Raw genomic sequence first — 12,059 nt, forward strand, 5'->3', positions numbered from 1 at the left:
CCATACATACATATGCGCGCGCACACACACATATGGGTACACACACACATTCTGAGACACAATCCCACCCACCCACACACACCTAGATATCCACACATAAACACACACACATTTATTACAAACACAAGCATATAAGATTTTACCAAATGACAATTTTCAAATAAGAGAGGTGAATCAATGACGACTTAAGTACTAAGTCTTACCTAATAAGATTGCCTTAGACTACTTACTAAGATGGTCACAAACAAAAAAAGATAAAATTAAAACTCCATAAACAATATTGAACTTATAAGATCAAATAACAGCAAACAAAATTAAACTAAGACACTTAAAACACTATTTGGAATTTAATGCAAAAATACCTATGGTTTGATCTCTAGCCAAGTAAGCTATGAGACAACAAATGAAAAGAAAGATGCAAACCTAGAGTGTGGCTTGTAAACTTTGGTTTTCAAGTTACACTCACTGTCTATTGCAATTTTAAACTTTAAGTTCAAGAAGTTTGGCCAAGAGATGGAAGAACACCAAAGGCTCTTCCAAGACACTTGGTAAAAAGGCCTTTTACAAATAAACAGGAAAACAGATTAAAAAACGGTTACAATGATAAAAATCAGACAAATTTTAAACTCTGCACAGCTTCGTTGTTTTGGATCTCGTGTTTACTTGCTGTAAAAGCACTTGGACAAAAAGAGGTGTTGTTTGTTGTTTTAACAGTTTAGAGCTCACCGTTCATACTGCACTTTGCTGTTTACCTTTCAGATCATACTTTACTTGCTGCTTTGTTGATTCGGCTTTTTTCTTTTCTATTTTTTTTAACATTCAAATACCAATTCACTTGTTGTTTGCTCACTCTACTCTGATTTTGGCTGATGTTTCGTGACAGTGCTGATAATCAGCAGTGTCTTCCCATCCTCTCCTAGAAGGCTACCACTTGTTAGGAAACTTCTTTCCAGCACCTTTCTGCACATTCCAACAAGCATACCAAAACAAAAATAGCAAATAACATATGATATGAAATTAGATGCATCAATCTGAAATTTTTAGTGAGACAACACCAAACCATAATGGACAAGACAGTTGGAAAAGATAACGTGATGGAAAAAGATTTGGTTAGCTTTCCAAGGTCAATTTTGCACTACAAATTGGCTAATATGAGTACCACAACTCTAGAGGAAAAAAACGCTAAGAAAATTCAGAAATGAGCTAGCTACTGGAAACTAAAGTTTTACGTGTAATTGACAAGCTATCAGTTTCTACAATATGAACTAGGCAAATGATTGAATGTTAATATGACTCTGCACCAGTATCCATTACGTAATTCTGGATATGAGATAAGAACCCACTGACTTTTATCTGAATCAATCATATAAGGAATAATTCATTATCAAAGCTGAAATTTTCAAACACATAAAATCTAGACATATATATAATAATAATACACAAACAAAGGAAAGAATTAACTCAAATTGGGGAGGGGGTAGATGACAATTTCTTTGTGGAAGTCTACATTATCAAATATACAACAAACAAGTTTATTGGATTTTTTCATACAACAGCAATCTCCCATAACTATCGTCAAAAATTCTCAACCCACTTAAAAACAATAACAAGGGTGGTTTTTGTATGATATGAAAGCAAACAGGTTGCTTTCATCTATTCTGTATGCCTCAAAATAAGTCAACGTAATTTACTCCAGTTTAGTTCATAAAGTTTTTCTATGGTCTCAACACCCTGTAGAATAATGTCTCACTTTTAAGATAAAAGATTCAAAATTTCCTGAAGTCTGTTATCTGTCTCTACTCCTTTCTTAAATATCACTTTAACATTTCCAAAAATATAGACATTTTAAATATTTTAATCAATAAAATATAAATTTAAATCAATCAAGGTTATTTCTAAATCAATAAAAGAAATTTAAATAACTTAGTGAGAGAGATTTTAAATATTTTAAATCCATAAAAGAAAATAGCTACACCAGTTTAATATGAAAAAACCTAATTACTCAATCAGAAACTATAAAACTGAAAAAAGACCGTGACTTAAATAAGTTTAATCAATCAAATTAATGTTACTTAAATAAGTTTGTTAGGGAGATCTTAAATATTTTAATCAATCAAATTAATGTTACTTAAATAACTTTGTTAGAGACATTTTAAATATTTCAATCAATCAAATAAATGTTACTTAAATAAGTTTGTTATAGACATTTTAAATATTTTAATCAATAAAATATAAATTTAAATCAATCAAATTTATTTCTAAACCAATAAAAGAAATTTAAATAACTTAGTGAGAGAGATTTTAAATATTTTAAATCCATAAAAGAAAATAGCTACACAAGTTTAATATGAAAAAACCTAATTACTCACAATCAGACACTATAAAACTGAAAAAATAAGTTTAATCAATCAAATTAATGTTACTTAAATAAGTTTATTAGGAATATCTTATATATTTTAATCAATCAAATTAATGTTACTTAAATAACTTTGTTAGAGAGATTTTAAATATTTTAATCAATCAAATTAATGTTACTTACATAAATTTGTTAGAGAACAGGATTATACTTGACAACATTCTAAACACAAGTAAAAACAGAAACATAAAAAATCTAGACTAGCAAATAGTATTTGATTTAACCAATAAAAGTCCTAATTACTAATTTACTAATATGCAACTAAATTTGAACAAAACTATTCTTCTAGATTAAAGATAGAAACATATAGAGTTAAAAGTTAAAAGTGTTTAGAATTAGAAGTGTTTAGAATTAGAAGTGATTGAAATTAAGAATATAATTGACTCTGCAAAAATAATATACAAATCCACAAATGTTTTTTAAACTCAAAATTGTAGACAGTTTATTTTTTTTCAACCTTAGAAAACGAGAAATAATATTTGAAAATTAAAATATCATTCTTTTTGGTCAGAATTAAAATATCATTCTTTTTGGTCAGAATTTCTTCCAACCCACAGGAATAGAGATTCATCTCATTTATGATATATGATTATCATTTGCTTAACAAGTTTTCGCATAGGATTGAACATAAATTGTCTTTACTTGGATTATCCCTATGTCTGAAAAAGTTAAATAAGATACATGTATTTCCAATGTGATTAAATCGTACATTTTTTTATACAAAGTTCTTTAAATTTGATATTTTAAAACTTTAATATTTAATTTTCATTTTTTAAGTTTAATGATTATGCTCACTTTCACCAATAATTCAATTTCTGTTAAGATTTTTCATTGCCCTTATAAACTTCAGGTTCTTATGGTACATAAGAAATTCTTCCAAGAACTTGAAATTCAAACATTATAAATTACAACCTATTTCAACAAATTTGAGCTAAGCTAAATAAATCATTCAATGTAAACTGTAAGTAAACAAGGAAAGCAAAAACCGGTTTCCCAAGGAAAACGCTGAGCTATTTCGTTATGACTGCTGATTGTTAGGCTCTTCAATATCTACCATGGCTGGTGCTGCTGCTACTACTGCCACTATGTCTGTAGGTTCATTGTTTGTAACTGAGAAAGTAAATTCAGAAACCAAGGCCAAATGATCACTTCCCACCTTCTATTAATAAAGGAAAAGATTGGTTAGATGGTGAAAAATAAGTGCACCGTAGACTGTAGAAGATGTAGTTTGACAAGATGATCCTACATAAGTGCCAATATCTACTGCACCTATTTCAATTCAAAAGCTCTACAAGATCACTAAATGTTATGAATGAAACCCTTTTTGGACAAATGGTGAGACTCTCCCAATCCATAGAGAATGACCAACGTAAAAGCATAAAAAAATGTTGAAAAAGACCAAGCCATATCAAATTCAACTGTCAAGACAACCACCCACAAACAAAAGTTTCAACCTTCCATTCTAATCTTCTGTTTTGTGGGATGCAGGTGGTTGGTCTAAAATACAGATAAATTTCTTCGAGCCTCGATTATAGGTCAACCTCTGAGCACCCTTAACATCTTAAACCTTAAATTTACTAACAATGTTTTCCATTACAATCTGCATAAAAGACAAGCACGAATACCTTGCATGGGAGGCCACCTGCCCTCACGAGATCACTTATTGAAACGGTATCAAGAACTCTTGTAGGTACAATACCGTCCGAGTACCTGCATCAAAAACAGTCAATCTTATACTTTGGTAATTGCAATCAATAAGGCCATAACAATCATATTTGTAACAACCAAAATATTTGGCAGGATTTGATTACCATAAGTAATCTACAGAGCCAAGAAACTTTGAGTGATAGGAAGTTGCCAAGGGTTCACCATTGAATCCCCGTGTACTTTTTGAACCCTGAAAGACTTTACAACTTTACTATTCTGTTGCCACGGGATAGGGGATTAATTGTGGAAATCATATACAGTAAGAATAGGTTGCAAGGGAATAATTAGGTACATTAACTGTGGCATACGAACTTTTCAGCTTCAATGGATGCACAGCCAAATGATGCTGAGAATCTCCGGTAGCTATTTTTATCTCTTCATCTGTCCAACATTTTAACGAGCTGGAAACAGTAGATTGAGAGCATCATACTGAGATACAACTGAATAGCACAAAAAATTTCAGAAAACACGCATTCTTTGCAGTTAGCAGAAGAGAAAATGATAGCACAATTGTATTGTGGCCTTTGTAAATCAATAATATAAAACTCTACCAAGAGAAAAAAGGTCATAATGTCCAATTTATAGCACACTAAATCTGCCAAAATGCATGTCTCGTGCAATAGAGTTAAATTCATATTTATGAAAGGTATTAGAAAGCATCAGTAGAAATGATCTGAAGAAAATAATAAAAGTGGTGAATATGCAAAACTATTTCATCTGAAAATTGTATTCAAAGTCAGGTCTATTACACGCATACCCTGTCAGCTCGAGTCTGAATAATTCTCTGATTTATAAGTATAAAATATACATGCACACCTGCATTGTAGCTTTCCAATCGTAAAACTCTATTACTAGTACTTCTATAAGGCAAAAATACTTATGGAGAAGTTACATGAGGAAGTTGTTCGAATAGAGAAATAGAAAGTAACAGCTACGCAAGGTGTAAATTCTTAAAGCACCGAATTTTCTTTCTTTTGAGTCTCCTTAAGCTCAGCCGTCACCAGCTTTTGAAAAAGTTGAGATGCACAAGTTATTTTAAACTTATGCAAGAAATTTGATTCATTTTACCTTGTTAATTCAATCTATTTTTCTTCTGTGTGTGCTTCATTTAAAAATCATCCAGAAGAAAAAGTACCCGTCTAGGGTGACAACTGGACCAGCTGTTGCTTTATTCTCCCCTATAACTTGAGCAGGACGACACCGTTTCTGTCCAGATAATTCCTTTTTGTCATACAGCTTGACATTAAGCTGCAATTGCAAACCACACCCAGTTTCAAGTGAGTGTCTTCAATAATACTACTTGCTTGTATTCACGGCATGAACAATCTTTTTATCATGCCACTAACAAAAACCAATATAAGGTGAATACCTCAGATGATGACAAAAACTTATATATTCCACTCTGTTGAAAAACAATAAAAAAGAGAATTCAGTATGTAAAGAATGAAGAACTCAAACTAAATGAAAAATACTGTCTATTTTCTGGAATATGGCACCTGAGGAGTACTATTAAAATCACCAGCTAGCACAACAGGGGTATTACCCCATTTCTCAGAGAGATAATGTGCTCTTGACGAGAGAAAACGAATCTGCAATATTAAATATTTCAATTTCAATCAGCCAGTTTAAGGAAGGCAAATCTGACTTGACTACTGAAAAATTAGGTGAAATACATAGTCGACTGTATTTCTTACAGATAACATAAGCACTTTTGAATTAGGTATCAGTAGTTATCTCAACTGATCTTCTAATAGTTCTTTACCAGATGAAAAATTGATAAGCTGAGAAGAGAATTTTCAATTGATAAAAAAAGAGGAAGGAACTGTGGAAAGAATATCAAAATTAACACATGCAAACAGTATGTGATCAATTAATGCTTAAAACCCTATTCAATTTTATCAAGAAATATCTCATATTAAACATACTTCTTGAATGTTTTTGAATTTAATAAAGAAAATTTGGCATCAATGCTAATTTCCAAAAGATTGCAAGCTATAGTAGGAAAGACATTTAACTAACATTTTCTTTGGAATGGGTGAATTAAACACTTACTTGACCTAATTTAACTTCTCCCTTGTTTGGGTTGTAAAGTAGATGGATGTTACCAACTAACAGTCTTCTTGAGTAAGATTCACACATCTGCCTGTACAAGATGAAGTTAAAAATACAAATGACGACATGCAATAGGACAATATTTAGAATAATAGCACTAAGACGATAAAAGATATGTACTGCTACTTGTGTTCAAACTTACGTAAGATAATGTGCATTACAAAAAAAGAAAGGGGTTCCCAGAGGATTTGTACTTCATGAATAGTCAATGTTTAATTGACAATATCAACGAATCTCCCTCTCTTCTAATCTTCTTTCCATACTTATATCTAACTGACGATCGAACCAACTTATAAAGCAAATAAATCCTATCAGTCAACATAACTTTTATTTTCCTAAAAAATGGCATAATATGTTATTTTAATTTGTTAATTTCTAATAGTCATCAATCAATAAAGACATTTTACGACACTAAAGCTCTTTTCTTTATTTGTGTGTGTTTTTTTGTAAGTGAAAAATCATACAAGAACTTTAAAAGTCATTAACATAGAAGAAAAATTGTAGTATATTGGTAACAGTTTTTAAAAAATTCAGTAAACTCAACTAAATTAATTAATTTTATTGGTATACGTCATTGTGTTAAAGCTTAAGTTAGTATAATACAGGAACATAGAATAAAGTTTTAAAATAGTAAAAAGGAAGGACCAACTATGGTCATATGATTAAAAGAAAGGAGCCGACATCAAAGAAGGAATACCTCAAAAACTGATAGTTGGGCAACATTATCACGAAGGCCAATGTCCTTAAATTTAATGTTCTCTCCTTCTAGTAACCGGAACCTGACAAACATAATGAAAAAGTAATCAAGTCAATGTATTAGATTCATCAATTTTTATCTCAGAACCCAATTGGCAATAAATAGATTAATTACTTATCAGTTTTCCAAAACATGGCACATCCGTCAACTGAATCTCCCGTGCGTCTCTACAGAGCCATGCACGCAATTCATTAGGTTCTCAATAATCACAAACCAATATATGGTGGTGCCACACTACTATGCATAGGATAATGACAAATTTCACAGTTGTATAGAGACTTCAGCATCTTTAATGATGAACGATGCAACTCAAATGAACTAATCTTTATTTTATTTTGAATGAACCAAATTTGATCAAGAAGGTTTCAATCAGTCAAAACCAGAGTAGAAATCAGACTTCTGAAAGAAAATGAAAATCTACCTGATAAGATCCAGCATATCCTGCTTTAACCATAATGTCTGAAAGTTCCAAATACTTATCCACCTCCTGACAATACAATTTCGAATGTGGTATAGTTGCAGGAGATAAATAGTACGTGTGTGTGTGTGTTTTCAGTGAGGATTCTCTTAATAGTTTCCATGGATCTTCGCTTTTAGAAATCAGGTGTAAATGCAAAAAGTGGTCGTTTTTTACAACTAGTAGTGGCGGATGGCAGCAACTTTTTTTCACACACATTTTTTCTTCTGTTTTATTTTACTTTGGTTAAATGAACAATCTGATTTCGCTTCTACCCATGCATAATACTTTTGCTTAGGTAATTTTGGGTAAAGTCTAAGCCACACGTGAGGGAATAATATCTGTATTGCATATCGACCATCGGATTAATCCTACGAAATTTACTCCATGCGTGTCTGTAAGAATCACAATCACATCAATTATATATACACATTTCTATACCTATATCAGACTCAGAAGCAGAATGAATGTCTTTGTACACCTAATACAAAATAATTACATCTAAACAGTGGGAGTTATATAAACATGAAGTAATACGTGTATAATACCTGTGAAACTGTGAAAATCTGGTTTTGTTTAAAAACTAGGATAGAATAATCCAATTAAACAGAATTTGTATAGTCGAGAATTGAGATGCCCATTGATTTGAAAAGGAAGGAAAACCAAGCAAGATACTTTATATCAAGAGACATGGGGACCTAGCCATTAACATCATGATTTGTTGGTGGAATCGAACTCAAGCTAATCCAAATGTATGCATATCGTAATCTTTAGGATATTGCCTACATCTCACCATGATTTTAGCTCTTTGTTTCTATTGTAGAGATTAATATATATTACGTCTCTTCTTTCTTTTCTATATTGATGATGGTCCTCATTTCTGTACATTGTTTATTATTTAACATCTTACCTTCCAATATAAGTTAACTCAGCACCTTTCCCTGGGTAATTCTAACCATTTTATATTTCAACAGTTTATACTTCACACGTCAGTCTGCAATAGTGTATAATAGTTTTCTCACACTTTTGATAGAATCAGATCAAGCTATATCAGTGGATCATGTATTTACTAAATAAGTTAGATTAAATATTTTAAATAGGTATTTATATATCATACAAAAATCATATGAAGATAATCAATTTATTTGCACTATTATTATGTTTTAGAATTATATACTTATTTATTTAAAAGGTTAAATCTGTTAGTCAGACGTACATGTAAATTCAGACCACTATCTCCTTTAGAGACTTACTAAAAAAAGTAGTATTTAACATAAAAATGTCATGTTCAGGCTTACAAAACTTAACTTGATTCATTTTCATCATTGTCTCTTGGTAAAAAAAATAAGGACGTATGATGAAGCTAGAAATGTTTATATGCACGTTTTCATAAATCATAGGTAAAATCATGGCATGATGCATAATCTGAAGGGTTTGGACGGCTTACTGAAAACACAACACACATATGTCTGGAAGTTCCAAACACATGACCAAAACGAAACTTTTTAAACTTAAATGTATTAAACTGAAAGTATAAGTGCATTGTTTTAGCCTATCAAATAAATCAAACAAAATGGAACAAATTCAAGAAAGGTGAAAAGTTGGTTACTTGTAAGCAGATGATATCAGGGTCCCACCCAAGAAGCTCATCAGAAATAACCCTCTTGCGACGATCCCATTTGATGTAACGAGAAGGAACGTTTACGTATAAATCCGAGTGTTGAGAAGCATTTCTATCCCCCAGTATGTTGTAAGAGGCCACTGTGAATCTTTCCAGAGAATGCAAAGATTCATCAGATGCTTCCACCCAGTGGCGTTTAATTTCGGGAGGGTGACGGAGGTTTCTTTGGGTATCCGAGTCTGAATGCCATTGGATTTGTGAAGCGATGGGAGCATTGAATTTGAAGCAGCTGGGTTTGTGTTTGGCGTTGGTGGATGAGAGCACAAGCCAAGACGAAGATGCACAAGAGGCCATTACTCTCTCTCTTCTCTCGCTTTGAAATTGAATGAACGACCAAACGCCAAGTTTACAATAGCGCCACAATTCGTTATCCATCTCAATGCATTTCCCTCCCTTTAATCTAACTGTTTGTTATTTATTTATTTTCTTCCTTTCTCTCTTTGACTAAATATATTTTAAAAAGTCCATATTGATAGCTTTCAAGCTGTTTNATGCAGTGAAATTGTGGTAAAAAATTGTTTTATTCTGTTAACAATTTTCTTCACATTTAAAACGAATTTTTATCTAAAATTTATTATACTTTCGATATTTAGAAATTAAACATTTTTACATAACTTCTTGCAAAAAATGTTAAATTAATTTGAGTTCTCGTGTAAATTAAAGTCTATTTGTATTGGCCTCAATTTCTTAGAAGAAATTAAANGAGTAAAATCTTATCAAAATTAAACACAGCATTAACTACTTTTTTTTTAAAAGTTTAGGATATGATGTTCTTCATATACCACGGTATGTGGGGAAGATGCATTGGTTGGTGTATTTTTCTANTCTATTCCTTCACAGCCACACCATAGCAAGTTAATTTTGTCCATTTTCCATACAAAACTAGGTTTTTGTTTATTAAAACAACTAAATTATTATTTTATAATAATTATATTAAGAAACTATTATAAAATCAATTTATAATATATAAATAAATATAAATATTATCTAATTTTATAAAATTCAATTAGATTTAAATTCTATTTATTAACCTGATATCATAATTGATTTTATAAGATTTATACTTATTTATAAGGATTAAATAGTCAATCCCACACTCATCAGTTGCTAACCTTAGTTGCATGAGTTGTACAAATAACATTTCTCTTTTCAAGTAGCATGGATTATCTAGCAGATTTCCCATATCAACAACCCTAGAAATCTGGTCCTAATTAATGAAGACATTAATACACGTTTTTTCACGTAGTTACTTGTTACATTTACATTTTCCTCCAAAAGAGTGTGGTACAACTTTTTGGCGTTCTTAAAGTGCATTGCAAGTAATGCCACGAATACTACTGCATTAGAATCATCCAAGTACAACGTCAATAGCATATTCATTACACAATATGGAAGGGGATCCAGCGCGACGCAGAAAAAAGAAAATGAGGTTATGCCAGTTACACTGTAGTTATATCAGCATAGTTTATAATCAACATGACTTCCTGAAATTGCCGGGATCTCGATGGAAGTAATAAACTCCAGTTGGAAACTCAGGGGCATTTTCTTTGGATATAAGAAGCCCCTTGCTCTTCATACCTATCCATAGCACACTGAATTAGNTTTGTATTTAAAAAATTACAATCATGAGTACAGAATTTTTAAGTCAGTTTTCATGGTGATCGAATTTGAATAGCTGAACTCTTTCGCAATCAGTTAACACTTACTCAGACTTGGAGAACCACATCTGCTGGAAGGAGCCAAGAGAAGCCAATATACTCCCCCCTATCCAAACACTGCAAAGATATTTACCATCATGATTAAAAGCACAAATGAGCTTGATGTGTAAACAAGCTACATCATCTTAAGTTGCATTGCATCATTAAAGTGATAATAACTAATGAAGAAAGGAGGGAGAACTGGAGCAGATGTTGCAACATGAACTAACTCATCCTAATATCATCACAGACGCGTGAAATTGAGAAAAATACAGACAAGCACCGATGAACATCCCACCTGAACCTTCTTTCAGTAGCATTGCCACTGGCAAATACTTTAACTCTAGCAGCTTGAGGGGACTCCTACAAACAGAAATCACATCTCAAACATCTTGTTTATATATTAATATAAATATTGCCTACAACCCAAAAAAACATCATTTAAATATATGTCTGACATGTAAATAACATATCGTCTCATACTGAAATATTTTCCAACCAATTTCCACAAAACAGAGAGAAGGTTGTGTTCCTCCTAGTTTTTTAAAGCCTTATTTTGCAATTNCTAGGCTTTTTACAATCCCCGACTCTCTACAAAGTTTTTCAAGGTTTCCACATTCTTCAGTGTGTGGATTGTGTCTTTATGTATATGATAATGATGGCATGTGGCAAAAGGGAAATTTATTACAATAATAGAATAAAAAGAACAAAAACATTGGACATTTTAAAAGAAACCGGCCGATAAAATTTATGATAATCAGAAATTTGGCATTCAGTGCGGGTCGTGTTTTTCTGTATACGATAGTGATAGCATGTGGCAGAAAAGAAATCCATCAGAATAAAAATGAGTACAAAACATTGGATATTCTAAAGAAAACAAACCAATAAAATTTATCATATAAAAAAAATTTGGCATTCATTTAATAAAATATGTGCTTGTGTAAATTTGACCTCTAGCAAGTCTTTCTCAATGCGTTCCTTCAGTTGTTGCATCGAAGCTGTACCACCAGTAAGCTGTAAGATATACAAAATCAGTTTCAAATATGTCCAAGTACCCTTAAACTCAGAAAGAGGTGGANCAGGAGAGCACCAAATCAATATAAAGGTTACCAGTATGGTACTAAATAGTTCTCTACGAATGTCCACATCACACTTATTAATGCTCTCTATGATCTGCAAAATAAACGGTAAAACAATGAGCAATGGAAGAAAGAATGTACTAAAATTTACAA

At 31.7% G+C, this 12,059-nt stretch overlaps 2 protein-coding genes across 5 annotated transcripts in view; both read right to left on the reverse strand.

Annotated features, from left to right (window-relative positions):
- Positions 1–3,219: 3,219 nt before the first annotated feature.
- LOC106765619 (carbon catabolite repressor protein 4 homolog 3) lies at positions 3,220–9,567 on the reverse strand. Of its 4 annotated transcripts, none has more exons than XM_014650305.2 (12): positions 9,059–9,562; positions 7,414–7,479; positions 7,107–7,159; positions 6,933–7,014; positions 6,176–6,262; positions 5,620–5,712; positions 5,493–5,525; positions 5,259–5,371; positions 4,416–4,524; positions 4,228–4,313; positions 4,042–4,126; positions 3,220–3,572 (listed from the first exon to the last, which is right to left on the reverse strand). In XM_014650305.2, the coding sequence occupies exons 1-12, from the start codon at positions 9,503–9,505 to the stop codon at positions 3,435–3,437; spliced, it is 1,392 nt and encodes a 463-aa protein (XP_014505791.2). In that variant the 5' UTR covers positions 9,506–9,562; the 3' UTR covers positions 3,220–3,434. The 4 variants fall into 4 exon arrangements, 2 of the variants coding, with proteins under 2 accessions (XP_014505791.2, XP_014505790.1); XM_014650304.2 differs by having other exon boundaries at positions 3,220–3,575; positions 9,059–9,426; XR_002668911.1 differs by having other exon boundaries at positions 3,547–3,575; positions 4,228–4,321; positions 9,059–9,567.
- Positions 9,568–10,421: 854 nt separating this feature from the next.
- LOC106766581 (actin-related protein 4-like) overlaps positions 10,422–12,059 on the reverse strand; it is a 7,018-nt gene continuing 5,380 nt past the window's right edge. The window contains exons 7-11 of the mRNA XM_022782813.1: positions 11,938–12,051; positions 11,779–11,841; positions 11,126–11,190; positions 10,837–10,905; positions 10,422–10,708 (exon numbers count right to left, since the gene is read on the reverse strand). Of these exons, the coding sequence (XP_022638534.1) occupies positions 10,663–10,708; positions 10,837–10,905; positions 11,126–11,190; positions 11,779–11,841; positions 11,938–12,051 (357 nt within the window). The 3' untranslated portion in view covers positions 10,422–10,662. The remainder of the gene's footprint in view (positions 10,709–10,836; positions 10,906–11,125; positions 11,191–11,778; positions 11,842–11,937; positions 12,052–12,059) is intronic.

Source organism: Vigna radiata, chromosome 7 (genome assembly GCF_000741045.1).
Source record: "Vigna radiata var. radiata cultivar VC1973A chromosome 7, Vradiata_ver6, whole genome shotgun sequence".
Classification (NCBI taxonomy): Eukaryota; Viridiplantae; Streptophyta; class Magnoliopsida; order Fabales; family Fabaceae; genus Vigna; species Vigna radiata.

Excerpts from the sequence above, each read along its gene's own strand:
- LOC106765619 (XM_014650305.2), bottom strand. The coding sequence starts at position 9,505 with ATGGATAACGAATTGTGGCGCTATTGTAAACTTGGCGTTTGGTCGTTC. Across the intron at positions 7,015-7,106 it reads ATGTTTTGGAAAACTGATAA|GTTCCGGTTACTAGAAGGAG; the intron begins GTAATTAATCTA and ends TATGTTTGTCAG. Across the intron at positions 5,713-6,175 it reads GAGAAGTTAAATTAGGTCAA|ATTCGTTTTCTCTCGTCAAG; the intron begins GTAAGTGTTTAA and ends TTAATATTGCAG.